At 42.2% G+C, this 20,074-nt stretch overlaps 1 protein-coding gene across 1 annotated transcript in view; it reads right to left on the reverse strand.

Moving 5' to 3' along the window:
* LOC109922803 (IQ domain-containing protein J) overlaps positions 1 to 20,074 on the reverse strand; it is a 397,858-nt gene that overhangs the window by 217,779 nt on the left and 160,005 nt on the right. The window contains exon 4 of the mRNA XM_048604115.1: positions 13,737 to 13,887. Coding sequence (XP_048460072.1) covers positions 13,737 to 13,887 — 151 coding nt within the window. The remainder of the gene's footprint in view (positions 1 to 13,736; positions 13,888 to 20,074) is intronic.

Genomic DNA, 20,074 nt, shown 5'->3' on the forward strand with positions numbered 1-20,074 from the left:
TTCCTGCTCCTCTGATGCTGCTTGGCCTGCTGTGTTCATCCAGCTCTACACCTTGTTATCTCAGATTCTTCAGCATCTGCAGTTCCTACTATCTCTGATAAATCCCCGGGGCCTGATTAGGTGTATCCTAGAACTCGATGGGATATGAGGGAAGTGATTGTTGGGCCCCTTGCTGAGATATTTGTATCATCGATAACTACAGGTCAGGCACCAGAAGACCAGAGGTTGGCTAATGTGGCACCACTATTTAAGAAAGGTACTAAGAAAAAGGCAGGGAACTATAGACCGGTGAGACTGACATTGGAGGTGAGCAAGTTGTTGGAGGGAATCCTGACGGACAGGACTTACATGTATTTGGAAAGGCCAGGACTGATTAAGGATAGTCAACATGGCTTTGTGCATAGGAAATCATGCCTCACTAACTTGGTTGAGTTTTTTGAAAAAGTAACAAACAGGATTGGTAAGGGCAGAGTGGTGGACACAATCTATATGGACTTCAGGAAGGTGTTCAACAAGGATCCTCATGGTAGACTTCTTAACAAGGTTAGATCACACGAAATACAGGGAGAACTAGCTATGTGGAGACAGATCTGGCTCGAAGGTAGAAGACAGAGGGTGGTCATGGAGGGTTGCTTTTCAGACTGGAGGCCTGTGACCAGCGATGTGCCACAAGGATTGGTGCTGGGTCCGCCGCTTCTCATCATTTATATAAAAGATTTGGATGGGAACAAAGGAGGTATAGTTAGTAAGTTTGCAGATGACACCAAAATTGGAGGTGTAGTGGACAGCGAAGAAGATTACCTCAGAGTACAACGGGATCTTGATCGGATGGGCCAATGGGCCGAGGAGTGGCAGATGGAGTTTAATTTAGATAAATGTGAGATGTTGCATTTTGGAAAGGCAAATCAGGGCAGGACTTAGACACTTAATGGTAAGGTCCTGGGGAGAATTGCTGAACAAACAGATCTTGGAGTGCAGGTTCATGGTTCCTTGAAAGTAGAGACTGGGGTAAAATAGGATAGAGAAGGCAGTATTTGATACGCTTGCCTTTATTGGCCAGTGCATTGAGTATAGGAGTTGGGAGGTCATGATGCAGCTGTACAGAACATTGTTTCGGCCACTATTGGAATACTGCGTGCAATTCTGGTCTCCCTGCTATTGAAAGGATGTTGTGAAACTTGAAACGGTTCAGAAAGGATTTACAAGGATGTTGCTAGGGTTGGAGGGTTTAAACTAAAGGGAGAGGCTGAGTAGGCTGGGCTATTTTCCCTGGAGCAAAGGATGAGGGGTGACCTTACAGAGGTTTGTAAAATCATGAGGGGCATGGATAGGGTAAATAGACAAGGTCTTTTCCCTGGGTTGGGGAAGTCCAAAACTAGACGGCATAGGTTTACGGTGAGAGGGGCAAGATTTAAAAGGGACCTAAGGGGCAATGTTTTCATGCAGAGGGTAGTGTGTGTATGGAATGAGCTGCCTACGGAAGTGGTGGAGGCTGGTACAATTACAACATTTAAAAGGCATCTGGATGGGTATATGGATAGGAAAGGTATAGGATAGAGGGATATGGGCCAAATGTTGGCAAATAGGACGAGATTTATTTAGGATATCTGGTTGTCATGGATGAGTTGGACCAAAGGGTCTGTTTCTGTGCTATGTATCTCTAGGACTCTATATCATTCCTCAAACAAAAATGAAAGATTTGGGAATTGGGTGTATCTATCTGGGACATTTCTGGGACATTCCAGGCATGCCCTGTTACAACAAGATGGATTGAAGAGGGTTTCATTTTTGGTTTTCAATTTTTGTATGTAATTTCTCCCAGAAGCAGGCAACTGAAGTCAGCCTGAAACAGTTTTAAGACAAGATGTGAAAGAATCTGTGAAGTGGAGAAACAGACTTGTATCAGAAACCAAGGGTATTATTTGATTTAAAATCACTAGACAAGAAAGCAGTGAGGTCCAGGCTTCAGGCAGGGTAATTCACAAGTGTAAGGTATTGAAGGGGAGTTGGAGGATCACCTGGCCAGATAGCAACAAAAGGACCCCAAGACATCTCATACCTTGGAGAATCGCGGCAACATGAGAAGAATCAAATTGAATTCCCAAAAGCTGCAGTTCCAGACGAAGTGAAAGAATCCTCGAGACCCTGTAAAATACAGGGAGCTCTTGGGTGGAAATAAAAGTAGAACAGAGTGTGCTGTTGATATTTTCTATTTTGAAGTTTGTATTTATGTAAGATAGTGTTAAATTAGCAGTACCTACTTTGTTCAACTTTTTTGCAATCAAGGATTTGTTTAAAATGTTTTGAAATCTTATTCTCAGTCAATAACCGGGGGTTCAGATAGTTAAAACTAGCTGGATCTCAGCTAGTTAAATCCCCATCCTCGCAGCTTAGCTCTGCAGATTGGTGCTCTTCAAGTAATTATCCAATTCCCTTTTGTAAACTATTATCAACTCTGCTTCCACCATGCTGTCAAACAGTGCACTCCAGATCTTAGCCACCACCTTCTATGTGAACAAATTTTTCCTTTACGTCAGTTTTGCTTCTTCTGCTAATCACCCTAACATCAGTGCCAACTGTTTCTTGAACTTTCCACCAGCCAGAACGGGTTTTCCTTATTTATTTTGTCCAGCCACCTCACGATTTTGAGCAGATCTCTCTCGACTTCTCCTTGCTAAGGAGAACAGCCAGGACAAGTTCTCCCATCTTTCAATGCAACTGAAGTACCCTGCATCCTCCGTAATTACTTCACATCCTTACTGAGATCTGAAATGGATACAACACTCCAGGTGAGGCTGGGACACAGACTTTGTTAAATGTTCATAACTTTCTTTCTGTTGTACACTGCCCGTCCATTCATAAAGCCTTATTAACCACTTTCTTATTGTGCCCTGCCACTTTCAATGATTTGTGCACCTATATCTGTAGATTTCTATGCTCCTGCACTCCTGTGCCTTACGTTAGATCTCCACATTCTTTCAATCAAAATGCATCGCTTGTGTATTAAATTCCATCTTCCATAAGTCCACCAATTCAATTAGTCTATGTTGGTTTTTTTGAAATCCTGTCACCATCCTCCTCATAGTTCACTTTCAGGTATTGTGTCATCCACAAATTTTGCACATCCAAATATAGATCATTAATATAAAATCAGCAAAAGCAGTGAGCACAGGAGTGACTTCAGCGAGAAACCCACCATATATTTCCCTCCTGTCTGAAAAACATCCATTCTCCACTTCAGAGATAGCACGACTTGCAGATGTTGGAGTCAGAGATAACACAGTGTGGAGCTGGAGGAACACAGCAGGCCAGGCTGTATCAGAGGAACAGGAAAGCTGATGTTTCGGGTCAGAACCCTTCTTCAGAAATAGGGAGGGGAGCTCAGAAATAAAGAGAGAGAGGAGGGGGCTTGGGAAGGTAGGTGGGATGGTGATAGGTGAAGACAGGTAGGGAGTGATCAAGATTGTTTTATTTTGCCCTGGCAAGACCTCATCAACTGCATTATCCTCATCAACCCTGTCTGCTGACTCATCAAAAAGTTGACTTCAGTCAAATAAACAATTTTTGTTCAATTACACACATCTCCCCAAGCGGCTGTTAATATTATTCGAGATTATCAGTTAAAGATTTTCCAGCCACTGAGGTTAAGTTTATTGCAATTATCAAGTTTTAGCACTTTCATTATGTCACCTACTTCCTCTTTCACTATGATTTTGGCAGCATCTTTTAAAAAAACTGTCAAGAACAGCCACCAATGATAGATCATTGGAAATTAAGGATGCTTGAGAGATTAGAATTTGAGAAGCTCAGAGATCCTTGAGGATTATGGAACTGAGGATGGTTTAAGAGAAAGGGAGGGGATAAAAACAGAGAGGAATACAATAAGAATTTTCTGTTCAGTCTATAAAATCATGACCAAGTAGGTTAAAAAACACCAATTAATGCACCAGCAGGTCTCTGTGTCAGTTAAAATATACACCACCTACATTTCTTGAAGTAAAGATTGGAGTTCTAGTTAAGATTCAAGATTACCATGTTTAATTAGTTGCTCTGCAATATTTGGAGGCTCTCACTGATGACTAACAAGATTCACATTAAGGACCAAACATTATTTAAAATTTTCTTGGCTCACAATTTTCAAACTTTGGAAAACATACAAGCAGAATTCTGGATCTACAGAAAACTCTAACCCTAACCTGGTACAACTGAATGCTCCTTCAGTCTTTTTAAAGATTCCCCCTTAAATCAGGATCTGTTCAGGACTGTTCAGCAAATAATTTCATTTAGAAATGTCTGCATTGATGGGTTTTTGTTTCTTCTTTCAATTCTGGCTAATTTTTGGTGTTCCTATGGAGCTTAAAAGTAATTTTAAACACATGAATGTGTTACAGAGATCTTGAGGATGATGAGGAGGAATAATCAAGATGACATTTTTCTGCACTTGAGGTAGTAAATTACCTCAGTTCATAGTCTTTGCCAAACATGTTTAATAGGCTTTTAAGACTAGCTATTAAGTCATTGAATATTATTACCATGGATACTAAAACCACTTGGGTACTTCAAAGGAGACATGACTATGATACTCAGCATCTTCATCAGGAAGCTACTCCGAGGTCTACATCATGTCCATGGTGTGCCATTTTGTTGTACAACCAGAAAATGTTTTCTCGGATGTCCTGAGTTAAAAGGAGCGGGCATAAAGAAATTTGTCTGTGAAACTAGCATGCTAGTTATATTATCAGTCAATGAACCTACAGCAGGAATCTGGTTTCCTTGGATCAGTGGAAGATGTGAGTGTGACAAAGTTAAAACTATCAAACTATATGTTGCATCTCAGACATGTGGTTGTGCATGAGATGTAGTCATAGAATTTTACAGTACAGGGGGCTGCCATTTGATCCATTGTATCTTTACCAGCTCCTGAAAGAGCTACCCAGATAGTCCCATTCTCCAGTTTCATCTTCATAGCCCTCTGATTCCATCCCTTCCAAATATATATCCAGCTCTCTTTGAAATCTCCTATGCAATCCACTTCCACCACATTCGGGAAGGTAGGCTTTTCCTTATAAAAACTTACCTCGCGCAGCAGCGGCCTTCTTGTTTTCAGCGGCGGGTGTGTGGAGAGAACATGAGCCAGGAGGGAACTAATATATTCGGGCATTGGCTAAACCCGAAACACTACACGTGTAGTGTCTCCCACCCATCCTCCTCCTCTAACCATAAAAAAAAGACTGTGTGGAGGGTCGGTAAGGTAAGGCTTTTTTTTTATTCTTCTGGAAATCTAGAGTAGAGGGAATGGAAGCTAGGGCAGTTGCATGCTCCTCTTGCAGGATGTGGGAGGTAAGGGTCACTGCTGGTGTCCCTTCTGACTTCACCTGCGAGAAGTGCACCCAACTCCAGCTCCTCACAAACCGTGTTAGGGAACTGGAGCTGGAGCTGGATGAACTCCGGATCATTCGGGAGGCTGAGGGGGTGATAGAGAGGAGTTACAGGGAAGTGGTCACACCCAAGGTACAGGAAAAAGGTAGCTGGGTGACTGTCAGGAAGGTGTAAGGGAATAGGCAGACGGTGCAGGGATCCCCTGTGGCCGTTCCCCTCAATAATAAGTATACCATCTTGGATACTGTTGGGGGGGGGGACCTACCAGGGGAAGGCCATAGTGGACAGGTCTCTGGCACTGAGCCTGGCCCTGTGGCACAGAAGGGAAGGGGGGAGAATAGGAGAGCAATTGTAGTGGGGGATTCGATAGTAAGAGGCACAGACAGGCGGTTCTGTGGACGCAAACGAGATGAAAGGATGGTATGTTGCCTCCCGGGTGCCAGGGTCCATGATGTCTCGGATCGTGAATTCAAGATCCTTAAGGGGGAGGGTGAGCAACCAGCAGTCATGGTACACATCAGGACCAATGACATAGGTAGAAAAAGGACTGAGAATGTGAAAAACAAGTACAGGGAGTTAGGTTGGAAGCTGAAGTCCAGGACAAACAGGGTAGTTATCTCTGGATTACTACCAGTGCCATGTGATAACGAGGTGAGAAATAGGGAGAGAGTGCAGCTAAACGCGTGGCTACAGGGCTGGTGTAGGAGGGAGGGCTTCCATTATGTGGAGAATTGGAGCACATTCTGGGGAAGGTGGGACCTGTACAGTAAGGACGGGTTGCACCTGAACCAGAAGGGCACAAATATCCTGGGAGGGAGGTTTGCTCGAGCTATACGGGATGGTTTAAACTAGATTGGCAGGGGGTGGGGAACCGGATTTAGAATTCAGAGGATGAGGTATTCAGCCTTCCAACAGACACAACAGGGAGTGAGGTTGTTAATAAAGAAATGCGGTCGATGGAACATAATTGTGGACACAGAGACGGTTTGAGGTGTGTATTCTTCAATGCTAGAAGTATCAGAAATAAGGCGGATGAACTTAGAGCATGGGTCAGTACTTGGTTCTACGATGTTGTGGCCATTACAGAAACTTGGGTAACTCAGGGAGAGGAATGGTTGTTGGAAATTCCGGGTTTTAGATGCTTTAAAAGAAATAGGGAGGGTGGTAAAAGAGGCGGGGGAGTGGCATTGCTAGTTAGGGCTAGTATAGCAGCTACTGAAAGGCAGTTCGAGAATGATATGTCTACAGAGTCAGTTTGGGTTGAGGTCCAGAACAAGAAAGGAGCAGTCACTTTGTTGGTTTTTTTTTTTACAGACCCCTTAATAGTTGCAGAGAAGTAGAGGAGCGGATTGGGAGGCATATACTGGAAAGGTGCAGAAGTCACAGGGTTGTAGTCATGGGTGACTTCAACTTTCCAAATATTGATTGGAAACATTTTAATTGTAAGAGTTTAGATGGAGCGGATTTTGTCCAATGCGTTCAGGAAGGATTCCTGACACAGTACGTGCATAGACCAACACGAGGAGAGGCCACGTTGGATTTGGTGCTTGGCAATGAACCGGGCCAAGTGTTAGACCTGTTGGTAGGTGAGTATTTTGGCAGTAGCGATCATAACTCCGTTACTTTTACAATAGTCATGGAAAAGGATAAGTACATACAGCAGGGTAAGGTTTATAATTGGAGGAAGGGTAATTACAATTCTGTTAGGCAAGAACTGGGTAACATAAAATGGGAACAGATGCTGTCAGGGAAGAGCACTATTGAAATTTGAAGATTGTTTAAGGAATGCATACTGCGTGTGCTTGATATGTTTGTCCCTAGCAGGCAGGGAAGACGCCGTCGAGTGAGGGAGCCTTGGTTCTCAAGAGAGGTCAAACGACTGGTTAAGAGGAAGAAGGATGCTTATATAAGGTTTAGGAAACAAGGAACGGAAAAGGCTCTAGAGGGATACAAGTTAGCCAGGAAGTAGCTGAAGAAAGGGCTTAGGAGAGCTATAAGGGGGGCATGAGAAAACCTTGGCAGATAGGATCAAGGAAAACTCCAAGGCTTTCTACACGTACGTGAGGAATAAGAGAATGACCAGAGAAAGGGTAGGGCCGATCAAGGATTTAGAAGGGAATTTGTGCACGGAGCCTAAAGAGATAGGAGAGGTCCTTAATGAATACTTTTCTTCGGTTTTCGCAACTAAGAGGGACCTAGTTGTACGGGAGGACAGTGTGAAACAGGCTGGTAAGCTAGAGGAGGTCGCTGTTAGTAAGGAAGATGTACTAGGAATTTTGAGGAATTGAAGACAAATAAGTCCCCCGGACCTGGTGGGATTTATTCAAGGATTCTATGGGAAGCAAGGGAAGAGATCACAGGGACTTTGGCGATAATCTTTTTGTCCTCACTGTCCACGGATATAGTGCCGGAAGATAGGACAGAGGCAAACGCCTTGTACAAAAAAGGGAATAGGGATAATCCCAGAAATTACAGGCCAGTTAGTCTTACGTCAGTGGTGGGCAAATTATTGGAAAGGACTCTGAGAGATAGGATTTATGATCACTTGGATAGGCACAGTTTGATTTGTGATAGTCAGCATGGATTTGTGAGGGGTAGATCATGCCTCACAAACCTTATTGAATTCTTTGAAGAGGTGACCAAACATGTGGATGAAGGTAGAGCAGTGGATGTGGTATACATGGATTTAAGTAAGGCATTTGATAACGTTCCCCATGGTAGGCTCATGCAGAAAATAAGGAGGCATGGGATAGGGGGAAATGTGGCAGATTGGATTCAGAATTGGCTGACCCTTAGAAGACAAAGGGTGGTAGTGGACAGAAAATATTCAACATGGTGCTCAGTTACGAGTAGTGTACCACAAGGATCTATTTGTGATTTTTGTAAATGATTTGGATGTAAGAGTGGAAAGGTGGATTAGTAAGTTTGTGGATGATACGAAGATGGGTCGAGTTGTGGATAGTGCAGAGGGCTGTTCTTGGTTACAAAGGGACATTGGTAGAATGCAGAGCTGGACTGAGGAGTGGCAGATGGAGTTTAACCCTGAAAAGTGTGAGGTGATTCATTTTGGAAGGACAAACTTGAAAGCAGAACACAGGGTTAACGGGAAGATTCTTGGCAGTGTGGAGGAGCAGAAGGATCTTGGGGTTCGTGTCCACAGTTCCCTGAAAGCTGCCACCCAGGTGGATAGAGTTGTCAAGAAGGCGTATGGTGTATTAGCTTTCATTAAGAGGGATTGAGTTCAAGAGTCGTGAAGTTATACTCTAGCTGTATAAAACCCTGGTTCGGCCACATCTGGAGTATTGTGTCCAGTTCTGGTCGTCTCATTACGGAAAGATGTGGAAGCGTTGGAAAAGCAGAGGAGATTTACCAGGATGTTGCCTGGAATGGAGGGAAGGTCTTACGAGGAATGGTTGAGAGAGCTAGGGCTTTTCTCTTTAGAATGACAAAGGATGAGAGGTGACTTGATAGAGGTGTACAAAATGATCGGAGGTATAGATAGAGAGGACAGCCAGAGACTGTTTCCTAGGGTGGAGGTAGCTATTATGAGGGGGCATAGTTTTAAAGCGAGTAGAGGTAGATATAGGGGAGACATCAGAGGTAGGTTCTTTACTCAGAGAGTGGTAGGGGTGTGGATTGCATTGCCGGAGAGGGTAGTGGAGTCGTCCTCATTAGGGGCATTTAAGCGACTATTAGATAGGCATATGGATGATAGTATAAGGTAGGGGTGGAGGTTAGATAGACCTTAGGTTTAGGGTAAAAGTTCGGCACAACATCTTGGGCCAAAGGGCCTGTACTGTGCTGTACTGTTCTATGTTCTATGTTCTTTGTTCTATGTTCTCCCAGGTCACACTTTCCAAATCCAATCAACTCTGAGTAAAGAAGTTTCTCCTCATCCCACTCCGAGCTCTCTTGCTGACAATTGTGAAATTGTGACCTCTAGTTCCTGACATACCAACCAGTAGAAACAGAATATCATTCTTTATCCTGTTAAAAATGTACATAATTTTGAACATATCAATAAGGTCACCTCTTAATCTGCACTGTTCTGAGGAGAGTAAGGGACAAGAGTGTTACAGGATGACAGGAAAGACTGTATCATACAATCGTGAGTTCTTTGATGCACAGGCAGTTGTACCATGCTAAATTGCTTAAAATTTGCCATCTCCCACATCTGTTCCCAGGTCCTGAAGGTAGCAATCAACCTGGTTGATGCTTGCTGTCAGAAATAGCAAACAGGCTGCCTCCACATATCCACTTTGTGCAGCAGCACATCTGTTTCTCCAGCCATTAAACAACGGGTCCAGGTGCTATACCTGGCTGTCGCATGACCATAGAATCTGTTCCATATGGAGTTCTGTTGATTTCCCCAAGCCCATCCCATTAGCTTAATTTTCCCCATTCCACCAGTACCCTCAACCTTAGTAACATTTGGCAAATATTTTCTATTTCTTTTGTAAACTTCCAAAGACTAAAGCAATATTTCTCATTTGTAGCCACTTAAATTTAAGTGTACAAATCTTTTTATATTTGATTTGATAACAAGCTTGCACATGTATTCTCCACTTTGCAAATGCCCTGCATATGACCAAAATTGGACAGAGCATTATGATTAGCAAATTCAAATGAACTAATCCTCGTCAGTCTACTCAATGCACCATTGATTAACTTTATTTAAACTGGTAGGTTGAAAATGCTGGAATGAAAATAAACGCTTTAACAGATACCTTTCAAAAAAAAAGGTTAAAAAGTGCACAATGTTTTAGTTTCTCAACATTATGCTGGGATATTCAGAATGTTGTCCAAAACGGCACGAGAAAATAATCCATTGCAACAGAATTGATTAAAACACAATCTATGATCAAACTACTTTGTGGATTTGGCACGCTGGCAGTAGAATGTTGTGTGATTTTCACACCTAGTTGCAGCACATTTCTCAAAGGAGATTCTTTCACTAGATTTCACATATATTCTTCCAGTTGTCTCAAACTGCCTCTGCGAGGCTATAAAACCCAACTAAATCAACCAGCTATATGGGTAGGCCATGGTCCTGAACTGATGAGAAGTAAGTTAGGAAAGTAATCATTCATATCATAAAGAGTCTGCATTGGGAATGGATTAACAATTTTATGAATGGTTTGTTCATAACATATTTCTAAAAAAAAATTCAAAAAGGTTTCTCATAGATTCTCACACATGCGAGGTTCATTATATAGTTTTTGTGAAATTGCTCAATTATTAACAGTTAAACAGACAGTTAACTCCAAATCATCATTCATATTTACCAGAGCAGCATATTCATGTGGGTTTGATAATGTCCATTACAAAATGCGTTTCACCAGTAGTCATCATTGCACGTACTTACACAGCCTAAGTATTTCCCTAAAAATGCAGACAGCACAATCATGTGGATAGGATTAAAAATATTGTCGTTCTTTGAAAAATGAATAAGGGATACATGGAAATGAAGGGATCAGTAAAATCATTTTTATATTATCCTGTTTAAAATGTGAGATAGTTACCTTGGCACCATCACAAATGTGCTCATTTTTCTTTTTGACATGGATAATTTGACATGCAGCAGAAGGCTGCCTAACAATACGTGTTCACTCGTAACTCCTGCTGATCATCCGCCCGTGATTGTAAATGAAGATTAGCAATCATGCTGCTATTCATTATTAGGTCTTGCATGACAATACACAAAAGTAAGTCACCTTTTAATATGTTTAAGACGCTTATACAGAAGATGAAATGAATAAAAAACTGCTCCTTTTGTGCCTCACCTGCTACTTTGAATCAATACCTGCTGATCAACGAGGAGGTAAATTGAAAATTGTACTCTCATGAGATATTCATACAGGATTATGCTTTCCTCTGGTCAAAGTCAGTATGGCTGCTGACTTCATATACTCAATCCTGTTTCCATTCACAAGACTGTAGGAATCTTAATCTAACGACAAATGACACACACGGGATACTGTTAAATATGTTACTTGCCCAATAAAGGAATCCACCCCGTTACCATTAATTAAAAATCTCAAATGAAATGAAGACACATGGACCACTGTATTCAACACAGAGTAAATTGACTGTAATTGAGTAGATGAGCCCCAGTAGTGATTATTTGCAAAATCACAAGGAAAGTAAAGTGAAACTATGGTGGAATTTTTCAGAACCTTTGGAGAGAAGACAGGAGGTGGGAAGGCTGACAAAACCATGGGGAAGGAGTTGGATGGTGTACCTGATGCCTCCCAGCTGCTGTACTATTCCAGCAGTTGGAAAGATGGCATGGCAGCAGATCTGCCTGCTCAGGGCTCCATTGAGTGAATTAAATGGACAATTAAAAACTGCCTCCAGCTTCCAGGGATAGGTATGCCTTTTGTCTCAGGCACCCTTTGACCCAAGAAGGGGTCAGCCAGTCAAGCACAGTGCCAATCGGCCTGTACAAATCACCCCCTGCACCAGGAATGGCCAACAGCAATAGGCTATCACTATTGAATCTTACAAAACCACCATCTGGGATTTTACAGCATTAAATCACAAACTTAACTAAATCAAGGAAGTAATACTCTGTTACTCCACCAAATGTAGAAAATGGAATTAAGCCGTCTCCTTATAGAGAATTAAATTTGTGTTCTCATCTGCATAAGAAATGTTGCATTCAAAGTTATGCCATTCTTGCTGGGAACGAATCCATTCTATTTCAAGCACTCATCAGTATGAAGTACTTTCAGGTAGAATACAAATCAGTGCAAATCAAAGCAAATTTCTCCCTGCTCTGCACCTAGATGCTTCAGTCCCAACCTCAGGAAATAACCTATACCGACTGCACTAATAATGACACCTTTTCACTTCTCACAACATCCGTGTCAAATATAAGGAAGAGTTTGTTTGTTTTAATCAATAACCAGCAAAATATATAGTGTGACTGCTACTAGAAAACTGACACATTGTGGAATTTTTTCACTAATTATCTGTAACAAACATTTCAATTAGAAAAAAATCAGTGTACTAAATCCAAATATGTAAGGCTTTGGGGCAATAGAGCTAATAAAGGCATAACTTTAAAATATTAAGCAATTTATTGGAATTGAAAAATACCTCATACCTGTTGTGATAGAAAGTCTTCATCACTTTGTTATTGTGAACCTGGGAGAGATAGAGAAACCTAGGAAGACAGCCAGTCATTATGGACCAGTAAGCTCAGTTAGACGGCCTGACTTGCAACGCAAAGGGACTTGAACAGTATGAGCTCAATTCTCACACCGTCTGAGGTTACCACGAAGCTCCCATCTTCTCAACCTCTGCCCTCACCTGAGGCATGGTGACCCTCAGGTTGAACCACCACCAGTTGCCTCTCTCTTATGGAAGTACAGTCATGTGGTCCTCTGGGACTACGACAACTTTACACCAGTCAGTCCAGGTTACAAAAGGCTGTCAGACCCAGCAAAAACTGAGTCTACGAAGGGAGAAATGTTGTAGATGCTCAAATGGGCAAATGGTATGTGATCTCTATTTTATTACAAAGAGAAATTCGCATTGGCCTTCACCATCACTGGACACCCCAAGGCACTTCATAATCAATTAAGTACTTTTGAAGTACAGTCACTGTTGTATGAACCTCAGCAGGCAATTTACATATGCAAGATTCAAACAAACAGGAAAACGATAATCACCAGATAATCAGCTTTTTGTGAAGTTTATTGAGGGATAAATATTGGCCAGGACACCAAAGATAATTCCCCTGCTCTTCTTCAAAATAGTTTCTGAGATCTTGTACAATCACTCAAGAGGCTGACAATGCAAATGTTCGAAGTACATTCAAGCACAACACCTTTAACAGCTCAGGGCTGGAGTTCCAGCCACTAAAGCCACACAGATTCCTTATATAACTACAGCTCCAACTGCATTTTGTATCAATAAAAACCATATTCCCCACAGAAGGAAGTGGTTACAATTTTGCTTTGCTGTTGATTTCAACGTCAAGCTTTACGACACCAAGCATATTCTAATGACAGCGAGTGAGATTCACTCTATTATCCTTGGTTCGTAAAATATTCATTATCATTTATAACATGGGGAGACATGAAAAAGTTCTGAACTTTTGGAAGTAAATTACAAACATTTATTTTCAGGTAGCCTTCAGTAGCTTGCATTCTACACAAATCACCTGTAGCAGAACATAATGAGCTTCAGTCATACAGAAAGTAATAAATCAAGCACATCCAAAAAAGGTAACTAGATTTAAAAAGAATTTAACCTTATACACCTTCTGAGTAAGTGAACTGGTTCTCAGTATTTTGCTGGTCACATCCAGCAGGTGGCAGAGTAAAACAAAGGAAGGGCTGGTTACTTACAGGAGTGCTGCCATCAGAAAGTGTGTTCATGCTGATAGAGGTGCTCATTTTTCCTGACGACAGGGAAGGTGGTGATGGACTCCGTTTCTCCATGCTGCTGTGCCGGATGGGCTCTTGACGCTGCAAGTATTCACGCCATGCTCGCTGAATGCTATATTTTTAAAATATAAATACAAATATTATTACTGGAACTGTAATTGAAAGCATAAGGAGACATTAGGAGATTTCCTCAGAAACTTGGAAAAATAGTCTTCAACACAGATTTTAAAAGAGAGTGGGAGCATATAGCCAGAGGGGATAATTTGTTTACAAATTCTATGCAAACCAGAAGCTTAATAATTATACAATGGATCTAATGAGAAATAAAAGGAATTCTAATGCCAGTTACTGCCTTGTGAATCTTCTTTGACATGAGAGGTAGAGACACATGGTTGCACATAAATTATTCCACTCACAGATGTAATCTAAAGCCAATTTTCTGTGCCCTATCCAAACAGCTTATTGCTGCTGTTCTGAAGGCACATTTCTCCACATTCTTGTTTACAATTGCCCATACAGCTTTGACCCCACTGGATGCTCCTTCTGCAAGTTCTTTAATACCTGCAGCATGCTCCTGTTCTGCCTCCCAGGATTCCCTCCACAAACTGCAACCATTGTCTGATGCTTCTATTCCCCTCCAATCCCTTACTCACCAACCTTCACTATCTTTATGTCCTTTATCTTTTCTACAAATCTTTCCATTGCTTAAACTCTTCTTATTTTGGCAATTATACTTCATCCTACACTCCCATGCGTACCTAAGCTTCTATTTGTCTCCTTTTCAATTTATTCTTATTCATGGAATGAGGGCATCACCGGTTGGGCCAGCATTTATTACCTGTCCCTACTTGCCCTCAAAAAGATGGTGGTGAGCTACTTTCTTGAATCGCTTCAGTCCATTTGGTGTAGGCTCACCCACATTGCCAGGATTTTGACTCAGCAACATCTAAGGAACTTCAAAATATTTCCAAGTCAGGGTGGTGGTGTGATTTTGAGGGGAACTTGCTGATGATGATGCTCCCATGTATGTCTGTCTTCTAGATGGAAGTAGTTGCTGATGTAGAAGATGCTGTCAAAGGAACCTTGATGAATTTCTCCAGAGAATCACACAATCTCTACAGTGTGAAGACAGGCCATTCGGCCCATTGAGTCCACACTGACCCTCTAAACAGCATCCGACCCAGACCCAGACTCAGACCCATATAGCAACCCCCTCACCCCACCCTGTCCCTGCTAGCCTGCATTTCCCAAGGTTAATCCATCTAACCTGTATGTCCCTGGACAGTATGGAGAATTTAGCATGGCCAATCCACCTAACCTGTACATCTTTGGACTGTGGGAGGAAACCCATGCTGATGCAGGGAGAACATGCAATCTCCGCACAGACGGTCACTCAAGGGTGGAATCAAACCCGGGATCCTAGCGTAGTGAGGCAGCAGTGCTAACCACTGAGCCACTGTGCTATCCTACGTACAACTTATTGATGGTACACACTACTACTAATAGCACTACTAGGCATCAGTGGTTGAGTGACAGTGTTTGAAAATGTAGTGCTGGTCAAGTTCGTCCTGGATGCTGTTAAGCTTCTTGAGTGTTATTTGAGCTGCACCCATCCAGGCAAGTGAGGAGTATTCCATCACACTCCTGAATTGTGGCTTGGAGATGGTGGGCAGGCTCTGGGGAGTCAGGAGGTGAGTGTTATTTGCTGCAGGATTCCTGGTCTCTGACTTCCTTTTGGAGCCACAGTTTTTATATGGCGAGCTCAGTTCATCTTCTTGTTAATGTTAACCCCCAGGACATGAATAGTGAGGATACAGTGCTGCTAATGCCATTGAGTATCAAGGAGTGATGGTTAGATTCTCTCTTGGAGATGATCATTGTTTGGGCATATGTGTGGCATGAATGTTATCTGCCACTTGTCAGCCCAAATTTGGATTTTTTCAGATCTTGTTGTATTTGGACACAGACTGCTTCAGTACCTGAGGAGTTGCGAATGGTGCTGAACATTGTGCAATCATCGGTGAACATCTCCACTTCTAACCTTATGATGGAGGGAAGGTCATTGACGAAGCAGCTGAAGACGGTTGGGCCTAGGACACTACTCTGAGGAGCTCCGGCAGAGATGTCCTGGAGCCGAGATCACTGATCTCCAACAACCCGACCATCTTCCTATGCGTCAGGTATGACTCCAACCAGCAGAGAATTTGCCCCCTGATAACCACTGATTCCAGTTTTGCCAGGGCTCCTTAATGCCACACCCGGTTTAATGCAGCCTTAATGTCAAGGGCTGTCACTTTCACTTCACCTCTGGGATACAGCTCTTTTGTCCCATCTTTGAACCAAGGCTGTAATGAGATCAGGAGCTGAGTGGCCCTGGTGGAACCCGAACTGGGCATCACTGAGTGGGTTATTGCTGTTGGGCGAACGCTTGCTTTGAAGGATGCCCATAAAAAAAACTGAACAGTAGCTATACCTCAACTGGAAATTGAAGGAGATTGAAATGATCTACATGCCTTTAAAACTCTTTTGAGGCAGCGTGGCTGCACACTTGATGAACTGGTGGTTGAGAGAGGGGGTTTCCCATGCCTGCCAATACAGATGACTGCCTCAAATTTCACACACAATTAAAACTTGAGCACATGGTTGAAATGAGTGAACCACCAGAAATGGAGTGGGGTTCAGCAGAGATCAAGTCTGATACATGTAGTCTCACATGAAGATCAGAAAAATTAGTCTTATTAGACAGAAACTTGTAGGGACCTGAACAATGCGGGCTATGATATGAGATTTGTGATAGAATCACGTGAGAAGTCTGACGAGGCTTACTTTGATGTTTGGAGCAATTCATCCTATCCTGTACACATCTTCCAGCAGCGAAGCACATTTCTCACTATTGAGTGGTGACTTGGTAATTAGGAGGGACTACTACTTGTTAAACACCTTATTAATGGCATAAATTACTTCAGGAAAATCAGCTTAATCCCTTACCAAACACGTTAAACAAGCTAGATCGAGAATTCTTGACATGGCAGTCAGAGAGGGTACCTTGCGACTTCAGCTCACCGCTTGCACTGAAGGACCTCCATGTTGAACACCAGGCATCACGTCTCTGGGCATGCACCATGGGCGTGGCTACATGTACTCCACATCCGTAAACATTAGCATCTGACATGCCAGCCTTTAAGAACCCTCACGACACTTTCTGATCCATTTACAATTTGTTTAAACACTTCAATGCTGCACTGGCAACTCTCATTGTAATGCTGCAGCAAGGACACTGTGCATTAAGGGCTATGCACCCGGCTCATGGACTGGACTAAGCTGCACCTCCAACATATTCACTTGCTGTTGTGGTGTTCACTGACTCGGAGCTGATCTGCCTCGCATTACCTTGTCTTTTGAGCTGTGTTTACTCAGCTAGAAATAACAGGCTCACAGTACTGCTGTTTGGTATACTGTTCACTGCAGATACAACACCCTGAAGCTTTTCATGGTTGTCCGCAGGGCTCCTGATATCAGGTCAGTGTTGGATATCAACCCAGGGGCTTGTACACAGTCAGACAGCTGCTTGGGGCAGTCGGAGTTAGCATGCTCTCCATGTAAGTGCTAAGGAGCTCAATGTTGGGCAACTCACCACTGTTTTGGCTCTGTCTGTCCTATCGTGGGCTGTTTTCCTCCTGGAATCAATGAAAGGCTGGTATTAAGGGATAGATGGCACAGCTACTTTCGATGCAGCTGGTGAGATGATCCTGAGTGACTGAGTAGGTATCACAGAGGATATGCAGGGCTTATGGCGTCAGGAGTGAATTAAAATTCAGCCCTGATGTATTCATTCTGTTCTAAATCCTTGTCACCATTGTTTTAACATTTTCCAATCCTAGCCTCATCTGTATTCTGTATGCAAACTCTACTCAGGATGTTACAAAAATTGTCAACTTTATTTCCGGTTTTTTTTCCTTTATTCATTAACAGGATGAGGGCATTGCTGGCCAGGCAGCATTTATTGCCCATCCCTAATTGCCCAGAGGGCAGTTCAGAGTCAACCACATTGCTGTGGGTCTGGAATCACTTGTAGGCTAGACCAGGTAAGGATGGCAGTTTCCTTCCCTAAAGGACATTAGTGAACCAGATGGGTTTTTCCAACAATCGACAATAGATTCATGGTCATCGTTGATTCTTAATTCCAAATATTTTATTGAATTCAAATTCCACCATCTGCTGTGGCAGGATTTGAACCTGAAATAGCAGTCCAGCAACAATACCACTAGGCCGTTGCCTCCCCTTTTCTGATGCACAGGAATGGGCTTTGATTCCTGCTTTTTATAACTATCTCCCAGTAAGCTGTTCCCAACAGTCCAAAGACGGAATTACTGACTACAACAAGAAGTTATTGGCCCTCAGGTAATGCATTTGAATCTGTGAATTGTTCAATAGTCTTGTCAGGTTCATTCGAAAGTCAATTCTATTTAATTTTGTTCACTGACATATGCTCAGAGTCCAATGGGATAATGTTAATGAATGAGTTAACTTAAATTAGGGAGAAATATCCACAAAAACATGAACTGACCATGCAATGAACCAGCTTTCCTGGAAAATGGTTCAAAAATGTACCACCGTCAGCATCTTGTGGTCTAAATGGGCATAGTTTACGCGGAATATTTCACCAGATAGACACAAATTACATTTAAAATCAATGATTTATTCTGTCTCATTATTTTCACCTTTCTCTGTTCATTCATCCCGGTTTTTCACTGGTACATGAGCAGCTTTCTTTGTGTGCATAATTTTGTTGTACTTTCACATGGCACATGCAATTCAGAAACATCCACAGGTTACTTTGAAGCTCCGAGCTTGCAGCAAGTGAAATGGTGCCCAGCTAGCTTATTCGGCCAGTCTGCCAGCATTATGGCGAGAGTAAAACAGAGTTAATACGTCTTCTCATATTGGACTCGAAACATCAACTCGGGTTTTCTCTTCACAGATAATACCCGACCAACTGAGTTTCTCCAACATTTTCTGTTATATTTCAGATCTTCTGCATCTACAGCACTTTGTCTTGATTTCATGATTGGAAACTTCCCCACTCCATCCTAATGGATGGAATCCCACTAGAGTGCCTAACTCATGGCAAACTTGGAGAGGCGGCTGAAGACAGAAGTTTGCCTTGAAAGGGTGAATCCAACTAATTCTTTAGTGATTTTTGGTCCTCAGTATATTAAACCACACTAATCCTGGCTGGCACTGATTGCACTAGACATTGAGGGAAAAAAACCAAAATGGTTAAACAAAAAACCTTGCCACAGAAATGAAATTATGATCACTATTAAAAGAAATTTAGAAAGGTTATTCCAATTTTCACTCCTACACAATATTATTTAAAGCTTTGCATTGGTATCTGAGAAAATGTGAGCATACTTGCGCTGATGGCTTAAACTTTTAAATAATTTTAACCACTTTCATTAGATCAAAAATCATGCGACACCAGGTTATAGTCCAACAGGTCCAGAGTCCAACAGGTTGCAGTCCACCCCAGTCCAACACTGGTACCTCCATATCATCACTTTCATTAGAACAAAGACAGAATTTTTTTGATTTTAAAATGATTCACCTTAACAGTGGTAAGTGAAATGCTAGTTGACGCACAACCATGTTTGTTCAACTGCATGTGGAACTCACTCACATGTGGTACTCAGATTGGTCGAGGAAGCTGAGAGAAGTTCTAGAAAAATTTATGGCACTTACTATGATGCTGTTTGTGAAATGAACTAATGTGGTACATTTTGAAGGCAAACGTAGGGAGGAGTGAAACCCAATAATACTAACAGCTGCAGATTTAGTGGTAACCATTTGAGGAGTGCATGGAAAGACTTTACTGAGGTAACAGACAGACTTCCTCCAGCATCTTATAGCAATTTCTATTGAGCATCTTGGCCTACATTTGAGCTCCTCCAATTTTGCAGAGTATAAATGCATATTTTGTGTTCTATAAAACCACACAGAGCAGGAAAATGTCAGAGTCCACCCTGCACCCATTCCAATCCTTAGTAAATTTGATAATCTCTTGTTATCATAGCAGAGATTCTATTTCAATTGCAAAATGTTCTGTTTGGCAAAGTGTTTCCCACAGGTTAGGGTCAGAAAATCTGGCGGTGATCCTCGTTGGATCCACATGATACTCAATCTTCCATCCAATATACTGGTTAAAATCACAAGTACAGCAGTACACTTTCTTTTCATTTATATAACCTTCAATAAAAAGAAACTGAGGAAGGCACTGCAGTTGATATTGTTTAATACAG

This window comes from Rhincodon typus, chromosome 13 (assembly GCF_021869965.1).
Source record: "Rhincodon typus isolate 14 chromosome 13, sRhiTyp1.1, whole genome shotgun sequence".
Lineage (NCBI taxonomy): Eukaryota > Metazoa > Chordata > Chondrichthyes > Orectolobiformes > Rhincodontidae > Rhincodon > Rhincodon typus.